General features: G+C 42.3%; 2 protein-coding genes across 2 annotated transcripts in view; both read left to right on the top strand.

The window, feature by feature from the left end:
- The window catches only part of LOC147690056 (interferon-induced very large GTPase 1-like), a 160,589-nt gene extending 138,240 nt beyond the window's left edge, over positions 1-22,349 (top strand). The window contains exons 4-5 of the mRNA XM_086937616.1: positions 3,037-7,704; positions 18,185-22,349. Coding sequence (XP_086793742.1) covers positions 3,042-7,703 — 4,662 coding nt within the window. The 5' untranslated portion in view covers positions 3,037-3,041 and the 3' untranslated portion in view covers position 7,704; positions 18,185-22,349. The remainder of the gene's footprint in view (positions 1-3,036; positions 7,705-18,184) is intronic.
- LOC147690057 (interferon-induced very large GTPase 1-like) lies at positions 18,177-22,349 on the top strand. Its single transcript, XM_086937617.1, has one exon. It carries the CDS (start codon positions 18,271-18,273, stop codon positions 20,821-20,823), a length of 2,553 nt encoding a protein of 850 aa, XP_086793743.1. The 5' UTR covers positions 18,177-18,270; the 3' UTR covers positions 20,824-22,349.
- Positions 22,350-22,676: the final 327 nt, after the last annotated feature.

Raw genomic sequence — 22,676 nt, 5'->3', positions numbered from 1 at the left:
GACTAAAGTGCAATTAAACTTTTGAAGATTCTTGGGCCTGCGCCTGGTCCTTTGTGGAAGGAACATTACGGACGGCTGTGTGTGTGTATATATATCTAATCTTCACATATAAGATGCATTCTGTAGCACACTGCATAGATTACATTGCCTCATAGGATACTTTTGGATCAGGAAGGGAGCTCCTTCTGCACCAAAAATAACAAAAACATCCTTACGCTATGCGGCATGGGTGACTGTGTTGGCATTAGGCAGTACAAAGTGCTAATGTGTGTGGAGATAAGATGATGAGTGTAAGTGTACATTTTAGAGTATTCTTTGCACTTAGCTAGATTAAGAAAATGACAAAAAATATCAGGCGAAGTTTATCAGGAGCTTACATCAATTGACATGTCCTTCCAATGTGGTGATAATTGAAGTTATATGTGTGTTAAAGAAAACAAAAGGTCACATTTTGGACCAATAATTTTAACTAACAACATTTAACAAAATGACAGAACTTACGGACAAAATGATGAAACAGCAAACGTTTGTGTGCTACTGTTAGATATTTGTGCAAATATCTTTTTGCAAATACATAAATTAAATTATTCGGAAAAAATGTCATAAATATAAATTAAAGTTGTTCTAATCAGGCTCATAACAAAGAATTACCCCTATCTAAGGAGGTAGTTTTATGGGAGCAATATCTGGAGAGAATATACTCCAAAACACCAACTTATGACTGCAGGTGGAATAAAAAAAGATGTCTTGATGACAATAACAGGCCAATGGAAGCAACTGATCAAGAAGAACTCACTGCTTATTTAGCTACCTTCCAACGCACAATAGTGATTTATTTATCTTCTCCCTTTGATGAGTAAGCATGCTGCTCCTCATGTTGTGCTTGAGGAAAGGGCATAGGAAGTTGTGTGACTAATACTGAAGCATCTGAGCAAAATGTAGGCATATTGGTAGCTAAAACATCAATGAGTGCACTGAAGGCTACAGTGAAATCCATAGCAAGGGTCTGCTTTGGTTGTAAATCAGCAAAAATGTTGCTGTTGAGGATACTCATAATTGAGATGAAGGAGTCCACCTTGTGCTCGTGTCCATGGCAGAATTTTTGGATGGAGGAAATGCTGTTCTTTAGCTGGTTAGCCAAATCACTGTTAACGGAAGAAGAATGCTGTTTTCTCTTCTTCATGGTTTCAGCATTGCCAGATCCAGAATCGTCAATCCCCTGGAGCCAAAAATGAATGTCTACATTGTTTACATTGGTCAGTCAAGGGAGCACAAGGAACACAATTATTATTTACTTCCACATAGCTGTAGAAATGTGGAAAATGCATTGTTTAAAATATTGTGTTAGAAATGTCTTCATAGCCTGACAATTTCTCACTATTAAAAAGAATGGGCGTTAGGAGAAACAATACTAAATTCAACACATCAATACGATCTCAGAAACACTGTGAAACTACAGACTGAACCTGCTGCAAAATAAGATATGCACAGTAGAGCTGCTGTGGTTGTATTGTTAAGGTATATACAAAATATAGGATAGAATACACTTAGATGATAAGATTTTTAATATGTATTATTACTAGGGGCATGTGTTATACATGTTAGTATTATTAAACATAAGCGACAGAAAATATTTTTATTTTGAATGCGTAACGGAGCAGCAATATATTTAAATAATGTGTCAAATCCGTCTTAAGAAACAAAAGAAACATACTTTGAAGTTTCTTTTGCATACTGTTTCCTCAAGTGTACTTCAAAGACACATATTAAAAAAACAAAAGCTATACATTTTGGAATTTATATCTTTTGAGATGTGCTCACAACTCAACTAAAAACAACTTTCCTGATAAAGAAGAGATTAGAAAACATATTTAAATATGAACAATGTTGGAGATGGTACATGCACATTGAAATGCATCTAAATCTTTTGAAGCTAGATTGACAATTTAGATCATTTGTAGAGTAATGAAATTGTGAATTACTTTGTTATGAGCAAACATATCTTGGTATTCACCGAAAATAAACTCGCAAACATATACTTGCAATAATATGAGCATCACAGAGAAAATGAATTTTTGCTTGGTATGACAAGATAGTATAGTAAATTCATAGCCAACTTATGACAAACATTTGACAAAGTACAAAAATACAAACACGTCCAATGTACTTTGGAAAGTTTGCATTAAAAGCATTTTACAATATGGTGAGGGCCTGTACCTCCAAGTGCCTTTGCTTGTAAGTATGAAACTCTGACTTAAAAATAAAATTAGTTCTACATTTTACATTGTGTTATTGGTAAGGTTTCAGGATCATCAATATCTGTGCCATCATCTACGGCTAACATTTCAGGTCCAGTGATTGCTACTACCTGCTTCTCCATTGAAGTCAAGCCCTCATGGATTTCCAGTCCTCCTCCTGTCCTCATTGCAGCCTTCGGTTTCCTTGTCAGTTAATCTTTTCTTGCATTCAACTACAAATCAAAGTGTTGGTGCTATTGCATTCAGTTTGTCCACTAATGCTTTCCATAAAGCATCCTTAGATAAGGGTAATTTGAAGGTGTACAGGGATCGGGATTTAGTGTTCCACATACAGTTAAGACCTCTGCAGCAGGCTGATTTGTCTGAAACGGCTTACTTGTTCCAAATACTTCTAGGGCAACACTAGTGTTGGACTGACTTTTCGGGCACTCTGGCACTGCCAGAAGGGCCAGTGTTTGGGCTGTTTTTGATCCCATCACGGCGCACTGGACCAAATATATGTCCCACACACTGCCCCTTTCAAGCTGGCCCAACTGGCAGTGCCAGACTGCCCCGAAAGGTTATTCCTACACTAAGCAGACACCAAGATAAAAAGCATATCATTATGTTTGTTAAAACCAGTCATGGACCTGCAAAACTGTTTCTTCATTCCTGCCAAATTTCTTCACTCACTTGTTTATGTTGTTTGTTTGCTGTCTGTCATTAATGCTTACCTAACTCTGACAGGCTGTTAAACTATAAAAGAATTGCTTCTAAAAACATGTTTTTTTTATTTCAGAAATAATGTCTGATGATATTGATCACACTGGCAAGCAGGTTCTGGAAGACTCTGGAAGACATCAACTTGAGAAGATTCTCAATGAAGAGGGACTTGATGCAAAGTTCTGGCTCCCGAAGCTAAAGGAAATTCTTGGGGTGACCAATGCACAGGCCATGAAACACCTGAGCCATGAAGACTATCTGAAGTTAGAACCTCATATAAAGCAACCATGGCAACAACGGGCCTTCAGAAATATACTCAAAATACCAGACAGCAAAGTAACTTTGAAGAAACTGCAAGATGAGCGCTTGGAACTGATGAGAAAGAATCAAGAACAGGCAAAGTTGACACTGAAGGAGATGAAAGAAATGCAGACTCTTGGAAAAAGTCAAGATGATGAGGACATTAAAAAGAAGTTGGAGAACCTGAGCAAGGCTATGAGCATTCCTGAAAATTCTTGGCCAACTTCAGGCAATTCTTTGATTGAGATTATAGAAAGTCTGCACAAGGAGATACAGCTCACAGAATGCTCATTGTCAGCTCGTGAAAATATAGATGATAAGGAGGTGTTAAAATGGGCATCAGGAGGACGGATCCTGCAAGGAATATACAAGACCAATAAACTAGAGGACATTTTAAAGAAGCGGGATCATCTCATTAGCATTCCTGAGAATTTCAGCCTCTTTGGTCCAGAACAGGGGCCTGTGTATCAGAAAAAGGAGTTTTCCTCTTACTCATCAGAAAGGATATTCACTAAAGTTATGGAGAGTCGAGGATTTACTGTTAGCTGCAAGGCCAAAGTAGACTGTATGGGTTTTTATTTTGAATGCAGCAATGAATATAGCAAAAGCTCAGAGATGGAACAAAATAAAAAGTCACATGCTGAGAATACTTTTATTTGTACCACAAAGTACAACTATATTCCGCTTGCCTCGTGTTTCTTTCAAAACCATCAAATCAGACTTTCCACTGCAGCTCTATGCGAGCTCAAAGAAATCGAAAAACTACTAGGTCTTACCACAGAACAAGACAAAGTTAAGATGTTGAATACTAGATTTGGTAAGTTTTTCACCAAGTTTGGCTCTCATGTTGATACTGGCCCTTTCCATCTTGGAGGGGTATATTGGTGGAAAGCTTCTTCTGAGGGATTCAAAATGGAAGATATAGAAGAGGTGAAAAAAATAGCAACCCAGACACTTAATATTTATGTGGGAGCAAGCTATTGTGGTTTTGGCCTAAGTGCAGGAGGTGGTGTGAGTGTGTCTAGTTCTCACTCTGATGCTTCTTCCCACGGAAAAAGTACAGAATCTATTGAGAAAAACATTCAACTGTCTGTCACCAAGACAGGGGGTCCAGTGGAAGCAGATTCCCTAGTACAATGGAAGTCAGGACTGATGGCAAGTAATAAAACTTGGTCTGTAATTGATACAGGATTTAATTTGGTACCAGTTTGGGATATAATCCTTCAGTCTCACAGAAATGATTTTAAAGATGTTTATCAACTAGGAACGTGTCTAATGGAAGCCTACAAAGCTATAACAAAACAAGATGTGCATTTACTCTTTGGAGAAGGGATTATTAGTGCAGCGGAAGAAGCACAAGCATTCTTACGAGACCTTGAATCTTGGGAGGTCACCCATGCCGAAGAGCAGTTGAAGAAGCTAATCTGGTTCAAGCAAAAACTGACTGAAAGAGACAACAACTACAGTATTTGGATTCGTGTGTGCCTCTCCAACAAAGCTCTTCCAGATTTCCTGGCAAAAGTAATGAAATCATATGAAAATGCACAGAGAAATGAAAGTGAATACATCAAAACTCAAATGCGCTGCCTTTTAAATTCTGATGTCTATTCCAGTGAGAACGCCCTCATATATTCTCCCATAATTAAATGGATTTATCAGCCCGAGGAAGAACAAAAGCAAATGAGCATTACAAATTTCTATGAATTTATTGGTGTACTAGAACAAGAGAAAAACTCCATAGAGGAAGCTAAATTAAGCTTCAATTCCCACATTGAAGCAGTGCATGATGCTCAGATAAAGGCCACCTTTAACATCAGCTCAGCTTTATATTCTATATTCAAAGTGCTGAGGGCCACAGTACAACCTGACATTGAGTTCTTATTAGTTTCATATGTAGTTCCTTTGGGGTACTCCGTGGAATCTGGTTATTTTCGGTACCTTTTGGGGGGCTCTGAAATCGACTTTATGATCAACAACATGCAAGATGCACACAACATGTATGTATGTCTGAAGGAAGAGAGTGCTTCCAGAGCGCAAGCTTTTCTGTTGTTGACGAGCTTAACATTGGCAATTGAGTGCAAGGAGGTGTCTGTAAGACAGAAAAAAGAACGCTTTGATTTCATGATGGGCCATATGAAAGAGATTTTGTCAAAGGAAGTGTCTGATGTGGTTGAAAAATATACTGAATGCAATGACTTTAAATCACTAGAGGAAGACTTAATTAACATCAAGCTAGGACTTTGGAACAGTAAAAGTGGTATGGTTCACAAAGAAAGCTTGATAAGAGAATTAAATGAAATATCATTGAGAGCCAACCAGGTAGATATGTCAGTTTCAGAAACAGCAGACCATTACCACAATGCTGATGGAACATGTGCTGCTGTCCCAAACAAAGACCTTTCCGATTTGATAGAGCATCTTGGACTTGAAAACTACTATCCACAGAAAATGACCCCAGAGCATGTGCATGTTATAGACCACTTCACCCTCCAGATAACTGAAAGTCAGCCTAGCACCAATAATGAACTTCCCTTTTATTTTTTACAGAAGCTTATGATAATGGACTACCGCGCAAGGGATTTGACTTGCAAGTCTGAAGATCTTGCAGGTCAGGGTTATGCTAAGATTTCTGAAGAAATACATCCTTCTGGTGAACCACTGAATATAATGGGCAAGATATTTGGTGTCCCTGGGAAAACCCATAAAAAGGCTATTGCAAACCGAGCACTGGTGCATCCCATGGATGTGCAGATGGCTATATATCACTGTGCTGATGATTTTATGAGGCAGTGGATTTCCACAAAGCTTTCTGTGTGCCAATTTGCTTTACCTTTACTGGTACCAAATCCGTGCACTTCAGAAATAGAATTTCCTCTCTGGTCATTTAGGCAAGTTAGCAAGAATTGGCAGCAAACTAAAAAAAGGGGACAGGCAAAAGAGAACACATACATTGAAAAATCAATTTCTGGTGTACCCACTCCTATAGTGTCTTTCTTTAGAATTGGTAAGTCTGCACATTCTAAATCTCAGCTGATGAACTCTTTGCTTAATAAGCACAATCGTAACATATTTTTCCATCGCAATTGCCTTGGCGGTAGCAAGGACTCGGTCCTTATGGCGGGCGTTGCAGAAATATTCTGGCATTGCCCAAGTGGGAACAAGGATGACCGATTTGACCAGTGCATAGCATTTACTAATCTCCATGGGGATGCTATCACCCACATGAAACAGGCTGCCTTTTTAGAGGATATTTCTTCTGTCAATGTTGTTTTCATGTCCTGCTCTGACAAGGAAGCAGCAGAGAGCCAATTCTTGAATAACCTTCTAACTTCCCCAAAACCTTCGATTTGTCTATGCAATGACTTAGAGAATAGTGATCCTGTGGTTTCTGGAAACAAAGTTATGGTTGCTCTGAAGAACAGAAATGAAGCAGAATTAATTGATGAACTGAAAACATTAATTATTAAGCTGTTAGCAAGTTTTACTCACACTTGCAAATTAGAAGACTGTGCAAGTGTTGCACAGAAGCATGGATTCCATGTTGATGAAGACAGGAAGGAATGTAGAGAAGGCAAGGCTCTAGCCAGGACTTTGATGTCTCACATAGGCGATACACCTGTAACAGATGTGAAAGAAAAGTTCCTTCCTCTTCAAGGAAGCCTTTGGCTCAAGTGGTGTGAAAAAGACAAAGAACTAACCCGCTTGAAGAATAAAGGCAACAGAAGCATAGAACAGCACAGAAGTGACATTGAATCAGAAAAAAAAGCTATTCGGATGATTCAGTTGCAAAAAGCACAACCCATCAATAGCTTAATGGAATCACTAATACGTACATTGCAAACCAGTTCTGGTAAAACTAAAAGGTTTTTTCTTCATTGGCTCAAAGTATTAATAGATGACTTATTCTGTGAACAACTTACAAACCTTCGTCAACAATACTTAGAACTAAAGTCACAAAAAGAGACAAAAATAAAACAAGACAAAGATCTGAACAATGAAGTGGACAACTGTTTAGAAATACTATCCAAAAAGATCAATGCATCTATGTTTGGCCTTGAGCACTTATTGAGGGAATTGGGACAAATCTATGAGGCATTAGATGCTGGTGTGAGTATGCTTCCCCAGATAGCAGCAGATTTGATGGCTAATGGGTTCCCAGTTGAGTTGATGGATGGAGATGCTTCATATGTTCCAGTAAAATGGGTTGGAGCAGTTTTAGATGAATTAATTAAGAACATAGGTGGTGATAAAAGGTTGATTGTGCTCTCTGTGCTTGGTGTACAGAGTTCTGGAAAGTCAACTTTGCTAAACACAATGTTTGGTCTGCAATTTGCTGTCAGTGCTGGACGATGCACTCGTGGAGCATTTATGCAGCTTGTTAAAATTGATGAAAAACTCCAGAAAGATCACGGTTTTGATTACATTCTAGTTGTTGACACATGAGGTTCCGTGACAATTGTAATTGGTGTTTTTAACTCGCACGAATATGGTCGAGTCTAGTATCTATGAACCGCAAATGACGAGTTTTGTAAGTGTGCGCAGTTTCGCTGTGCTAACTTAAACCGTTCGTTTGTTATGTGGGTTTGTCATCTGTACCCACGGGTTCCATCTTAGATACGGCATCCATTTTGTCTCTTGCCCTCAAGTAGCCAGCGAACGGACGCTGTCCGCTTCGCGACCCTGGGACTCCCAAGATATGGCGGAAGACGCATGTTCTTTGTAAGTGTCTTTATGACGAGGGGGATGCTACTGTAAGGCAGATGGCGCCGCTCGAGGCTCATCTTGCCGCACGGGCTTATTGTCTCAGTCGTGCATCTCATTAGGCACGTCCCTTTGATGCCTGTATCTCGTGCTTCTCGACACTCCCCTTTTACACCCTTTCCGATCTCCCTACTGTCTCCGTCTTCCTCTGCACCTGTCTTCGTTCCTATTTCGATCTACTTTACTGCTGATTGGAATTTGCTAATGGTGGGAAGATGGGTTTTTACAGTTGGGAACCGCCAAATGTTTCCGCACTTATGTTCCGGATCTTGTGTGTTTCAAAGTGATCTAAGCGACCCCTCTGAGAGCGACTTGTGGGAACCAGGTTGTAAACTATTGTGTATCATGTTATCCTATGGGTAAAAACTGTATAAAAGGAGCGATCCACAAATACAATTTGAAGCAGTCTCCCCGAACTACACTCGATGTACTTCCTGTGACTTCTGTGTTCCCTGCAGTAAATAAACCTTGACTCTTTGACGCCGAAGGAAGTGTCCCGTGTCTCTGTGACTTGTACGCCGGAGCAGGTTACCCACGAAGGTTTCAGGTGTTGTGCCCTGGCACCGCTGGGTCCAAAGAACCCAGTCCTTCAGTTGGCGCCCAACGTGGGGCTGCATCAGTGGTACCGGTCCAAGCCCGACGATCGTGAGGAACTTCGTGTGAAATCTCCGAGGGAAGGTGCACCCCGCTTCATCGATCCTGTTGTCGAAATAAGTGGCCCGAAGACTTTTCCCGCGAAGATTCCCGCCTCCTAACGGCTGCGACGGACTGCTGCCCTGACTGTAGACCTGTTTTGGCGCCTGGCGTAGACCTTGGTATAGCGAGACGATTGACGGGCCTTCCTGAGGACGCCATTGATCTTTGAGTTAAGTATTTGTGGGTCGCTCCCAGAGTTCTTGGTTGTAGGCACTTTAGCGAGTGTCTTTGTTGTAAACACTTTAGCGAGTGTTTTTGTTGTAGACACTTTAGCGGGTGTCTTTGTTGTACACGCTGTGTGAGTGTTTTTGTCGGTGACACTTTGCTAGCGTACTTTGTTGTTGTTGTATTTGTTTGACGACTGCAGCCGCCAAAGACCGAGGGTTTAGTTCTTTGCTGGGACTTGGTAAATCCCGAAATCCCGTAACCCTTGAAGTTTGTGAAACTCGGCTAGTGTGCAAGATGCCTGGTCGCAGTACTTTGTTCAGTTGCTTTAGACCTTGTGGTGCGGATTCCCTGCTGGAGGACTCGTGTCCGATACCTCCGGTTGGAACTCCTACATATGACTTATATAGCAAACATGGGCTAGGCCCGATTGCTTTTAACGATTATTGGATCAAATATACAAAGAAAGACGGCGATCTTCGTTGGCCACCTCACGGTAGCTTCGAAGCGTCGATCTTAGATAATTTGGAAATAAAGTTGTTCGAACGTAAATCAAGGCCGGCCATGTTTGATGCCTTTCGGTTCTGGCGCAAAGAAGCCCGACAGAAAGAGATCAGACAAAATAAACGTAGTCAGCGAGATACTGTTGCTACTATAGTGAAGAAAGCTGAGCAGTTTCAGCGTGATAAGGAGGATAAGGATAAGGAAGTGTTTGAGAGATTACAGCGTATGTCCATAGACAAATGCTATCCTGTTTTGCCTACGGAGTCGGATAAGAAGGAAGAGGCAGTTGAGGATTCTTTAATGTCCTATCTTATGAAGTCGCCACCTCCGTACGTACAGGGTACCGCAGCTCCTGTGGTCCCTGCCGTACCTGTTCTTCCACTTGTTATTCCTCCACCAGTTCCTCAACCTGCACCTGCTCTTCCGACTGTTCCTGCTCCTTTGCCTATTTCTATTCCTACTGCTCCTCCGCTTCCACATACTCCTGTTCCCGCTACTGCTCACGCTACTGCTCCTGTGTTGTTAACCCCTGTTGCTGCTAACGTCTCTACTCCTTCTCTTGTTAGTCCTGTGTCTTACTCTTCTCCCTCTACTCGTAATCGTGATTCTCCCCTTGCGACAAACTTCTTTCAGTCGCTCGGACCTGTTTTTGGGTCTGCAGGTTCTGATGGTCCACAGAGACGTAGCCAGCTTCCTGGTAATAGAGAACGTGTTGCGCTATACAATATGGCGATGGGTTGGATGATAAACCCTGTTAGAAATCCACCTCGTGTTGTCCTCGAAACGTTTGATCAATTCAACATACCTACTCAGAGATATGTGTTTGATGAAATGTGCAAGTTCTTACATGATCAGATAGCGGCCAATGCGCCTGACGAGGTGCTGACCGCCCTGTCTGAACTCCGGCTTCAGTTCGCAACTGGACTGATAGTCGACACTAATGTCCGACGTGCTATTGAGCGGTTGCTATCTCTTCGTCCCGCTCCTATTCCTCATGCATTGTTCGTTGAGGACATTGAACAACGAGATGGGTCTGGCCAATATCCTATGCGTGAAGTTCCGCCAGTTTGGGTACCCGCTGATAATACTAATGCTAATGCTCCAATACCAGCACATTTCCAGAGAGTGTGGATACACCTCCCTTGGAAACGATCGGAAGTGCTTCAGGTGAAACAAACTTTGCCTGATCCTCGCAAAAATCCTGCGGGGTATTACAAAGAATTATCGCAGCTCGTAGACGCTACGATAATGAATCTGGCCGATATCGACATGTTGTTTGGCAATGTCGTACCGCAACCGGTATGGGCCAAGATTCGTCACCAAGATCACGCGAATGAATTAGGTGGTGATTGGGCTGCCATTACAGCGGCAGACGCTGGACAAGTGGCTGCTACTAAACCCGATCAGTTGATTGAACTTCTTCCCCAGCGAATCATTACATTAATGAAAACGCTTATGCCAGCTATGAGGGTAAATTGGGACAAGTTGTCAGCCTGTAAGCAGAAGAAAGATGAGAGTGTTTCAGACTTCTTTACGAGGTTCGAGGAAACATTCGTCGATCATAGTGGGCAGGATATGGGTACTGAGGGTGGACAGAGGTTGTTTGTGGATAAATTCGTATCGAACTTATTGCCCGACTTGAGCCATAAATTGAAAAATTCAGAAAGTTCATGGGCCGTTTCTACCTCAGCTCAGATATTGGCTACGGCACAATATTACGAAAATAGAGAAAAAGAGGAAAATGACCGTGCCGATAAAAAGACGAAAGAGCTGAAAACTAAAGTGTTGTTACAACAAGCATATCCGCCGCGTTCTAATCAGAATGCGCCTCAGCAGAATAGATCGCAGTCGCAATCGAATCGATCGCAGCCGCGTAATGATTCATCTTTTCAGAGATCTTCATTAGGGTACAATCAATGTGCTTATTGTAGACAGGAGGGACACATTAAATTCAATTGTCCTGTTTTAAATGACCGTAGTGGTGGTAATTCGTCTAGAGGAGGTCGTGGTGGTGCACAGCACGCATCACGTGGTAGAGGTCGTGGTGCTCAGAATGATCGCTCTGACCATTCATCAAATTCTAATAACTGTTTCGATCAACGTGGATCATCGCAAGGACGATCTGCGCAGTACAATGTAGACGATTATTACGTCGATCAGGGACCTGACGATAGTAACTACTAGGACAGCCAAAGACAAGGAGAGGGAGTGGTATCAGTTCCGGTTGATCAGAGAGGGCCTTACGTCGCAGTTGCTACATCGGGCGTCGTTGAGCCTTTTCTGTTGGACACTGGTGCAGCGAAAAGTTCTATCATGCATTCGAAACTCCCTGGCGCACCTTTGTCTGGCTTAACAAATGTTTCCGTTGGATTCTCTGGCGCCCCCGTTAGCAATCCAGTTTCGCGCCCTTTGCCCCTTAAAATTGGGCCACGTGAGCTCGAAGCTCCATTGATTTTGTCTACTGGTTGTGGCGAAAATCTTTTGGGTCTGGATTTGCTTAAACGCTTGTATGCGACTTTGTATTGTTCTCCTGCGGGTGTAAAGCTTACGTTAGGAGAGAGGGTAGTCTCTCCCATGTACTTGTCCCTCGATAAGCTTCCACCGGAATTGAGTTCTCTTCCTGCATCTTTGTGGGCGACGGGTCCAAATGACGTGGGCCTACTTGATATCTCCCCTTATGTTGTTCAGTTGAAATCGAATGTGCGATTGCCACGTATTCCCCAATATCGTATCTCCCTTGATGGTGAACGAGCTTTGTTAGCGATCATCTATGATTTGATCGAGAAAGATGTCATTGAAGAAACTCGGGGAAACGTGTGCAATAGTCCTGTACTGCCCATTCTTAAACGTACTGATCCTACCAAACCGCCTGTTTATCGTTTTGTTATCGATTTACGGGAGGTGAATAAAATTGTGGTTCCTCAATTCCCTGTTGTGCCTGACATTACGGCGCTACTGACTCTGATTCCAGCTACAGCTTCATGGTTTTCGGTGATTGATTTGAAAAATGCGTTTTTCAGCATCCCGATTGCCGAAGAGAGCAGGGACCTTTTCGGTTTCTCTCTTGGTGGACGTAGCTTCCGGTTCAAACGCGCTCCTCAGGGCTACTGTGAAAGTCCATCGATTTACAGTCAAGCTTTGAAGGGTCAACTAGATGCGTTTAGGTTGCCGGTTGGTGCGGCTTTAATCCAATACGTCGACGACTTATTGGTGGCTGCTGATACTCAGGACATTTGCAAAATTGCTACAGTGTCGTTGCTGCAACATCTCTGTGAGTTAAATCACAAGGTGTCACCTTCTAAACTCCAATATTGTTGTCAAGAAGTAACCTACCTAGGTCACTTATTGTCAAAGGAGGGAAGGAGATTGACCCCAGAGAGAATTGCAGCGATTGCGCGCATGGCTGTGCCACAAACCCAAAGAGATGTGCGTGCCTTTCTAGGTATCACATCGTACTGCAGGCAGTGGATTCCTAATTTTTCATTGCTAGCGAAACCATTGGTGGCTCTTACGTGCAAGGATGTTTCGACTCCTTTACCATGGACGGAAGAATGTCAGAAAAGTTTTTCTGAATTACGTGATTCATTGTGTTCGGCTCCTGTGTTAGGTACCCCTGATTACAGTAAACCGTTCACGTTATATGTTCACGAGAGGGAAGGTTGTGCTTTAAGCGTCTTAACGCAACCTTTTGGTGGTAAGCAACGTCCATGTGCATATTTTTCCTCGACCTTAGACCCAGTAGCTAGAGCATTGCCGAGTTGTTTGAGAGCAACTGCGGCAGCTGCGGTCTCCATCCGACAATCAGCAGGATTGGTCATGGATAATATGCTTACGGTGATGGTTCCGCATGCAGTCGATACTCTTTTGAACCGTACGAAAACTCAGCACTTGACGAGTGCGAGGTTATCTGGGTACGAATTGACGCTCTTGGCAAGCCACATTCAGATAAAACGTTGTAATGTCCTAAATCCGGCAACTTTGTTACCAATTAGTGCAGAGTCAGATGCAGTAACAGAACATGACTGTTACTTGCGGACAGAGGAGGAAGCAAAAGGTCGTGTGGACCTTAAAAACACCCCATTGGAAGACCCGGATGGCATCCTGTATGTGGATGGGTCATGTTTTAAATTGCCGAATGGTGATGTGACTACTGCTTATGCTGTGGTGACATTGAATACTGTTGTTGAGACTGCGAGATTGAATCAGAATTCTGCCCAAGCTGCAGAGCTGATCGCTCTTACTAGAGCATGTGTATTAGCAAAAGGTAAACGTGTGAATGTGTACACCGATAGTCAGTATGCTTTCGGTGTAGCGCATAGTTTCGGACGATTATGGCGAGAACGTGGTTTCTTGACGTCACATGGCACGAAAATACAGCATGGCCAGCTTGTGAACGATCTTTTGGATGCATTGACTTTGCCTGCTCAAGTTGCAATTGTTAAATGTAGTGCGCATCGTAAAGTGACGGATGATGTTGGTCGTGGTAATGCGTTTGCAGATGAGATTGCTAAGGAGACTGCCCGGAACCTTAGCACTCGAATGTATGTGACGAATTCGGTTAGGTGGCCTACAGAATCAAGTATGTGTGAGAATACTATAGAGAGTGTGAAAGCAGTTCAGAATGAGGCCACCGACACTGAAAAGATGAAGTGGAAAGAAAGTACGGGAAGGTTGGATGTGAATGGTTGCTGGATTGATTTGTCAGATCAGAAAAGATGGATGTTGCCTGATGCGTATGTACTGGCCGTTGTGCAAATGGCACATGGGTTAGCACATATTAGCGCGAAAGGTATTTGCAAGTTGTTGGCTGATGTGTGGAAGAATGATGGAATTACTAAGTGTGCTGAACGTTTGGTGAAGAATTGTATGGTGTGTATAATGTACAATCCTGGCAAAGGAACCCCAACTCCCCCTGGCAGTTTTGCTCCTCCTTTGTATCCCTTTGAGGTGATCCAATTGGACTTCATCCATATGGAGCGATGCAATAACCTGAAATACGTTTTGGTTGTGGTTTGCGCATTCTCCCGATGGATCGAGGCCTATCCCCTCAAAGACAATACTGCTTTGTCTACTGCGAAAATCCTACTGAAGGAATACTTTCCTCGGTATGGAATGCCTAGAGTCGTGTGGTCAGATAACGGAAGTGAGTTTGTTGGAAGTGTGATGAAGAGTGTGTGTAAGGGCCTTGGAATAAATCAGAAATTCCATAGCGCCAATCATCCCCAGTCAGCTGGATTGGTTGAAGGGTACAATGGCACCCTTAAACTAAAATTAGCGAAGATTCAAGCTACGACTGGACTTTCGTGGCCTGATGCTTTGCCTCTAGCATTACTGTCAACTAGGGCGACTGTACACTCCCGAATAGGGCTCAGTCCCTATGAAATAGTGTTCGGCCGTCCTGCGAATGTGTGGGGGGTTCCTAGGCCAGGAATATTCTCTGATCTTGAGTTTCCGATGTTGATTGATTACTTACATGACTTGACTGCTAAACTGAGGTTAATTCATCAACAGGTTTACGACGCCTTGCCGACGCAGACGGAGGGTCCAGGCCACCAGCTCCAGCCCGGAGATTGGGTGGTTACCCGAAATTTTTCACGAAAAAACAATCTGGACCCTCGCTTCACCGGACCTTACCAGGTGCTCCTGGCCACGAGGACTGCCGTTCGTCTTGAGGGGCGGAAAAATTGGGTACATGCTACCCATTGTAAGCGAGTCCCTATTCCTTTGTCGGCAGACCCGTGGGTAAGGAAAGGCATTGCGTCAACAGAAACAGAAACATTGCCGGCGTTTGTACCTTTTAGCGACGCACAGCTTGTTGGAGAACCCTCAGCGCAGCAGAAAGCCACTGTTGAACATTTGTCAGCAAGAGACTCAAGACCAGACCAACGAACTGATCAGCAGGACGCTGTCTCTTCGACAGATCCTTTGTTCGACGTGCAGACACGTCCCGGGAAACATCGATATTCTTTGCGATCTCACACTAAGGACAAATAAAAATTTGCTTGCTTTGCTGAAATTGATAACTGCAATATCTTCGTTTCCCATGATCAACTTTGAACATTCGTATCATTGAAAATTGTTTTGTATATATATATATATCAAGCTTCTTCCTTGTATCTTTTTCTTCCACAGCTGAGAAATATTGTGCTAATATATACATATTGTGTATTGAGGGCCGTAGGGCCGCGCGCGTACTTCCTTCTGGACAGTAGGTTTTGACACTAGGTTAAAGACCGTCGGTTCCTAGGAACTCCTGGGGATTGACTATTGCTGCACAGAACGAAGTGCGTCAAGAAACGTTGCGGACGGTCGTAGGGAAATGGCATTTTCGAAGCTGAATGATTTGGAAGGAGCTCAGGCATATAGAGTCAAGCTGCAGAAACTTAGTCGTACGAAATGTTTTGTATCCCAGTTGTTTGTTTTGTTTTTAACTGCTTCTGCATTTTTGGCGGGTGGGGTGTATTACACTATGTCTTACTTCTTACTTCCTACCCCTACTCCTACTCCTTACCCTAACATTACTTCTACTGCTTCTCCTCATTCCTTTCATATGTTACCAGAACACGAACAGGCTAGACGTGTAGAATTCCGCAACAATTCCTTTATCCAGCTCCTCCATCAGCATCAGTTAGTGGTTAACACTACTAATTGTTGGGTGTGTGGGTTGATGCCACATACTACGGGTAAGGGAATTCCATATCTGGTGTTACCGTATAGTTCCCAGGGGTCAGCTCGAGCATACCAAACAATGCTTCGAAGCGCACTAGGTTTCCACCCCTCTCCAGAACGTTCCCCCAAACCAGGTCCTACCTCGTATCAGTGGGTAGTATCGATGGCAATACAGGATTTAGAAGATGAGATCTATGATGCTTTTCTCATCCCTAAGGCAGAGGTACAAGCCTATAGGGCACCGAATAGAGGGGAATATAGTACGTTCACTAATGAAAAGCAGCTTAAAAGCTCGCCTCCAATATGGGTCGTACCCCACACTGGTAATCTTTGTCTTGTGGGTCGTGGCTCGCAAGCCTCACTTGGAGTAAGTGCTTGCACTGAAAGTTACGTTTTGCCAATGTCCCCGTCCCCTGTGTTTCTGGCTGCCAAGGGTACATACTTTATCTGTCATGATCGTGCATACACATGGTTGCCCGCAGACTTCATGGGCTCATGTTTTGTTGCAAATCTGTTGCCTCCGACGTTTACTGTAGATGCCGATTATCATAAGACTAGAGTTGTACGAGGCGTAATTAGCGAAGAGGATACTGCCGGTCAAGAGGCAGGAGACTTTTTCAAGGGTTTCCTCCCGTTTTGGGGACCTATGGTTAATAGTAGGAACCTGAGACATTTGACTCGAGTGGTAGAATCGACAGCTAACATTACTGCCAGTGCCCTTGGTAATATCACCACAGAACTTCAGGCGGAGAGACTTATGACATTACAAAACCGTATGGTTTTAGATGTTGTCTTAGCAGATCGCGGTGGGGTATGTAAAGTGATCCATTCGAGCTGTTGCATTTTCATTCCAGATAATGCTCCTACTGTCTATCAAGCCATCTCGAAGTTGCACAAGATCTCCGAATCCATACACGTGGATGTAGGGGATTGGACGCTACTTGGTTGGTTTTGGGGCCTGGTGTCGACTTGGGGTTGGAAGATTCTGACGATCATCGGGGTTGTGGTAGTGTTCCTGTTCACGTGTTGCCTTTGTGTGCAGTGTGGTCCTGCCTTATGTGGCCTCTGTGCTACAACGTGTATGAGACAACCATCTGTTACCAAGGGGACTCGGTTGGACAGAGCTATGCTACAGCGACATCTTGATGGTCTGATGAATATCGAGTATGATTCCGACTAGTGCTTGCCTACATGAGGGCAAAAGGAGCGTCTGAGGTTCCGTGACAATTGTAATTGGTGTTTTTAACTCGCACGAATATGGTCGAGTCTAGTATCTATGAACCGCAAATGACGAGTTTTGTAAGTGTGCGCAGTTTCGCTGTGCTAACTTAAACCGTTCGTTTGTTATGTGGGTTTGTCATCTGTACCCACGGGTTCCATCTTAGATACGGCATCCATTTTGTCTCTTGCCCTCAAGTAGCCAGCGAACGGACGCTGTCCGCTTCGCGACCCTGGGACTCCCAAGATATGGCGGAAGACGCATGTTCTTTGTAAGTGTCTTTATGACGAGGGGGATGCTACTGTAAGGCAGATGGCGCCGCTCGAGGCTCATCTTGCCGCACGGGCTTATTGTCTCAGTCGTGCATCTCATTAGGCACGTCCCTTTGATGCCTGTATCTCGTGCTTCTCGACACTCCCCTTTTACACCCTTTCCGATCTCCCTACTGTCTCCGTCTTCCTCTGCACCTGTCTTCGTTCCTATTTCGATCTACTTTACTGCTGATTGGAATTTGCTAATGGTGGGAAGATGGGTTTTTACAGTTGGGAACCGCCAAATGTTTCCGCACTTATGTTCCGGATCTTGTGTGTTTCAAAGTGATCTAAGCGACCCCTCTGAGAGCGACTTGTGGGAACCAGGTTGTAAACTATTGTGTATCATGTTATCCTATGGGTAAAAACTGTATAAAAGGAGCGATCCACAAATACAATTTGAAGCAGTCTCCCCGAACTACACTCGATGTACTTCCTGTGACTTCTGTGTTCCCTGCAGTAAATAAACCTTGACTCTTTGACGCCGAAGGAAGTGTCCCGTGTCTCTGTGACTTGTACGCCGGAGCAGGTTACCCACGAAGGTTTCAGGTGTTGTGCCCTGGCACCGCTGGGTCCAAAGAACCCAGTCCTTCACACAGAAGGCCTTCAGTCCATTGAAAGAGAAAATAAGTCAGCACTTAATTTTGACAATGAGCTGGCTACCTTTGTCATTGGCCTTGGCAACATGACTTTAATAAACGTGTATGGAGAAAATGCTTCTCAGATTCAAGATATTCTTCAAATTGTTGTCCAAGCTTTTTTAAGAATGAAACAAGTTAAACTTTCCCCAAGATGTTTGTTTGTTCATCAGAATGTTGGACATTTATCAGCCCAAGACAAAAACATGGAGGCTAGAGAATGCCTTCGGAAAAAACTGGATGAAATGGCTCAGACAGCAGCGCAGCAGGAGTTGTGTGAGGTGACTTGCTTCAGTGATGTTATCAGATTTGATGCCAATGAGCAAATTCACTACTTTTCTCACCTGTGGGAAGGAAATCCACCAATGGCACCCCTTAATCCAAACTACAGTCAGAATGTTCAGGATCTAAGAAATCAGATTTTAATGATAGCAAAAGAAGAATCTAAATCTAAGCTTTTAAGCATATCTCAGTTGAAAAATCGCATTGAAGATCTTTGGAGAGCTTTGTTAAATGAGAACTTTGTTTTCAGCTTCAAAAATACACTAGAAATTACTGCATACAGCAAACTAGAAAAGAAACTCAATGACTGGACCTGGCAGCTTAGGAGCCACATGCTGAACTTGCAGAATAAATACAACAACCGCATAAGAAATTGTAGCATAAACCGTATAGAGAATAAACATCTGGAGGAAGAGTTTCAAGAGCTGTATGGTGGTATTTTCAAGGACCTAGAAGTCTTTTTCAGTGAAGGTACAGATTGTGAAATACTTGTCCAGTGGAGAGCTAGTGTGGAGAAACAGCTCCAGGTTCTAAAACAAGAACTTATCGATGAACTTAAAAATAAGTCTGAAGAACTGCTCAGTTATAAAAATAGTCAAAGTAAATTGGAATTAAAAAAGTCAGAGTATTCAGACAATTTATTTGAGAAAAGCAAACACTTAGCTTTAAGATTAAAAAATGAAGCACTGGATGATGAGAAACTTAAGGATCATTTTAATTGTTTGTGGATTAAGTGGGTCACTGAATTGTCCTCTAGTACTCCCCACACAGAAGACCCGAATATCATGGTTGATGTAGAAAATGTTCTCCTATCTCACTTTCAAAAGGTGCCTAATTTATTGGGCAGGTTCAAGGATGTTTCCAAGAGGAAAGCATTTTCCCTTGATCCTTCCAAGCATATTCAAATTCACAAGTATGTGTACCTCATTCCAAAACCTTTTACTGAGAATGATAAGGCACACAGAAATCAAGTAACAAGTCGCATAGTGCAGAGCACTCATGAATATATTGAAACAAAGCGAAAGCAGAAAATGGCATACAATAAAAGTTACATCCACGAGATAGTTAATGACATAAAGAAAGTCAGCAGTGCATCTCAAGGTCAAAATTTTAACTTTACAAGAGAATATCAAATTGATTTATCACTTTACTTATGCAATGTTGCAGCAATTGAATTTATTAAAATACATAAAGAATTCCAGAAATCGAATGACCCAGTGGCCTATCTTGAAAGTAAACGGGAGGGTTTCTTTAATTATTTTAAAATCTCTTGCCAGGGAACGACATCCATTACAACATTTGCAGATTGTTTGTGCAACAAGCTTAAGGAAGCTGTGCAGCAAGCAATTTATGACAGTGTTCCTCTGAAAATAGCAGACTCAATGCGTTCGGATTATCCAGCCTTCAATGAAAATAAAGCCCAGTTCGAAAAACACATTATGATATCTCTTGCTGAGAAGGAGGACTTTGAGCAGTACAGGCAATACATTCATTTCCCTGAAGATTACTATAAAACTTTCATTAAAGCACGTGTTGAGGAATATTGGCTAGATGCAAAAAACTCCAGGCTGAAGACAATATTGAACATTACACTGGATTTTTTCCAAAACCTTATTGTCTTGGTCTTTGGTGAAACCACACAATTGGTAAAAGATAAACATGGAAGTGCATCAATGTGGCTAGATGAACTTTGTAGAAAACTTGGAGATAACCTTAACATTTCAAGAAGTGACCTGAAAGTCATTGAACATCAAGAAATCCCAGACCTAGAGTTTCTTAAAGAGGCTCTGAGTAAAACATGGGAAAGTCGAGTTGGCTGTTTGAGGATGAGCTTCGCTGAGATCAGTTTTGATTCATTTGATGTAAAACCTCATCTTATACTAGCAAAGCAGCTCTGTGGATGCATGGAGCAGTGCCCCTTCTGTAAAGCCATTTGCACAAGCACAATTACTGGTCATGATGGGGACCACAGTGTTCATTTCCATCGTCCTCAGGCCGTCAGTGGCATACAATGGTATGAAACTGATCATTTAGTCACTGACATTTGTTCCAGTCTTGTGGCAAGTGACTGCATGTGTATTCTCAGTGAAAGCAATCAATTCCCCTACAAGAACTATAAACAAGCAGGACCCCCATATTCAAACTGGAGTATCAAGCATGATAACTCAAGCCAGTCGTACTGGAAATGGTTTGTGTGCCATTTCCGAAGTACACTAGAAAGAGACTATTTAGGAAAGTTTGAGGGAAAAGGGGAAATCCCTCAAGCGTGGACTGAAATTACAAAAGACGATGCCATCTCTGAACTGAAACAGTTGTAAAGGTTAACAGCACAACAATGTTTTCTAACCCACCTTTTATATGAAGTAATACCTTCTGACACAACGTCTATTCATTTAAGGCCATTCTCTTAATTTAAGTGTTATGTGTGACAATCCAGTACCAGTATATGTCAAGGTTATGTATGTAAATGTATATTAACATTTACAGTGTGTTCATTGCATAAAGAGGTGCATAGTATCTCTCCAAAGTTCAAATTGGCCAGATTTCAAACACTTGCACCGATGCAGTGTATTGTTTTATCATAATTTGCCAAAAAAGACTGCTGTAAAATCTTAGTTTTTGCTCCGGTCGGTTTTTGAAAACACAGCAATGGTTTTCTGTGAAACTGAAGGTGCATAATTGACTTAACTAGGTTCCAAACTGCACTATATAGACTGATAAAGCAGATGTACTAGTCCCTCCAACCTATAAATATCTTGGTGTCTTATACAATGATAAAGTTTCCTTTCATCAACAAAGACGGGAGCTTAAATGGATTGGTAGTGCCTTTATTCTGGCATTTTGATCTTTGCAGAGACCCCTGGAAGGCCCTAGCTTTACTCCCCTCTTAAAGTTAATAGCAGCAAAATGAATCCTTAGCCTGTCTTATTGAAGTTAGTCTCTACAAGGGAAAGATGCAGTGACTCGGAATTCAGTCATCACAAAAACTTTCTCTTTCGTCCTGCTCCCAATGCCTCCCCTGCTATGATCAGACTCAAGTTTGGTCTAGTGAATCACCTAATTGCTAGAAAGGGGGCATACATCCAAACATGGAAAATGATGCCATCCTCATCAGACAATCGACTGATCAAAGCTCTCTGCGTGAAATACGCTTGCTTGTCTCTTGACTCTGACTTCGACGACTTGAGAATACCAACTTTGTGCGTGCAACACTCTCTCAAGGGTCTTTTTAAAAAAATCTATACATGCCGTAACTAAAATAATCTCTGCTGTACCCAATAAAGAGATATTAACAGCCAGATCAAATGTTTGGACTATACACAGAGGTATAAAGTTCTCAAATCCCAATTTTATCTAGATGCAGGTTGGTCCAAGCAGCAAAAGGAGGCTTTTATCAGGAATCACTTTGGTCTTCTCCCCGGGCATGGCCACATCGTGCCTTTGGCCCCAGAAAACAGAACCATTAACCTGTAGACTCTGTCATATGGCTGAGGAGAACATCATTCGTGTAGTCTGTATCTGCCCCGACCTCCTGAGTGAAAGGAGGATGTTTTTAAGAGCACCTTTTAATCAACAAAACATCTGCTCTTGTAGACAGGCCACTATTTCATGTTTTAACCCAACGGATACTATCTTTAATTGTTGTTTTACAAACTTTTTAAAGCAAGTTGCGCAACAATTGAAGAACAGAGAACTTTGCTAATTCCCCCTCAACACAAATGCTGCACTTAGTTTTAATGAGATTTTAACGTTATTTGCTTGGGTCGTTTTTAACGCTATATTATGTCAATGTATGCTACAGTTTTTATTAACTATGCAAAATAAAATGTCTTAGTCTGTCCAACAGTGTCTGATGGAAATTCCAATTTATCTGTTATAAGTGGCACTGTGAAAATGTTGATACAATATCGTTAATTATTAATATTATCTGTTATAAGTGTCACTGTTTCGAGTTGCTTCTTGGTATTATCTCTGCATTGTGTCAGTTGTATTTTGAGTAATATTTCAAATTGAACTCGGAATGGCTTTATATACTCTCTAATTAAGGCAAATGGGAAAAGGTCAGAATAGATTTACATCAAATGTCATCAGTAATCCTAGGAATCTGTAACAATGGAAGGTTTCTAGGAGTATTCATCCCCACTTTTCCACCTTTGCTCCTTCATTTATC

The sequence above is a fragment of the Lissotriton vulgaris genome, chromosome 9 (genome assembly GCF_964263255.1).
Source record: "Lissotriton vulgaris chromosome 9, aLisVul1.2, whole genome shotgun sequence".
NCBI lineage: Eukaryota > Metazoa > Chordata > Amphibia > Caudata > Salamandridae > Lissotriton > Lissotriton vulgaris.
The sequence above is the reverse complement of the archived record's forward strand: the minus strand, read 5'-3'. Positions and strand labels throughout refer to the sequence as shown.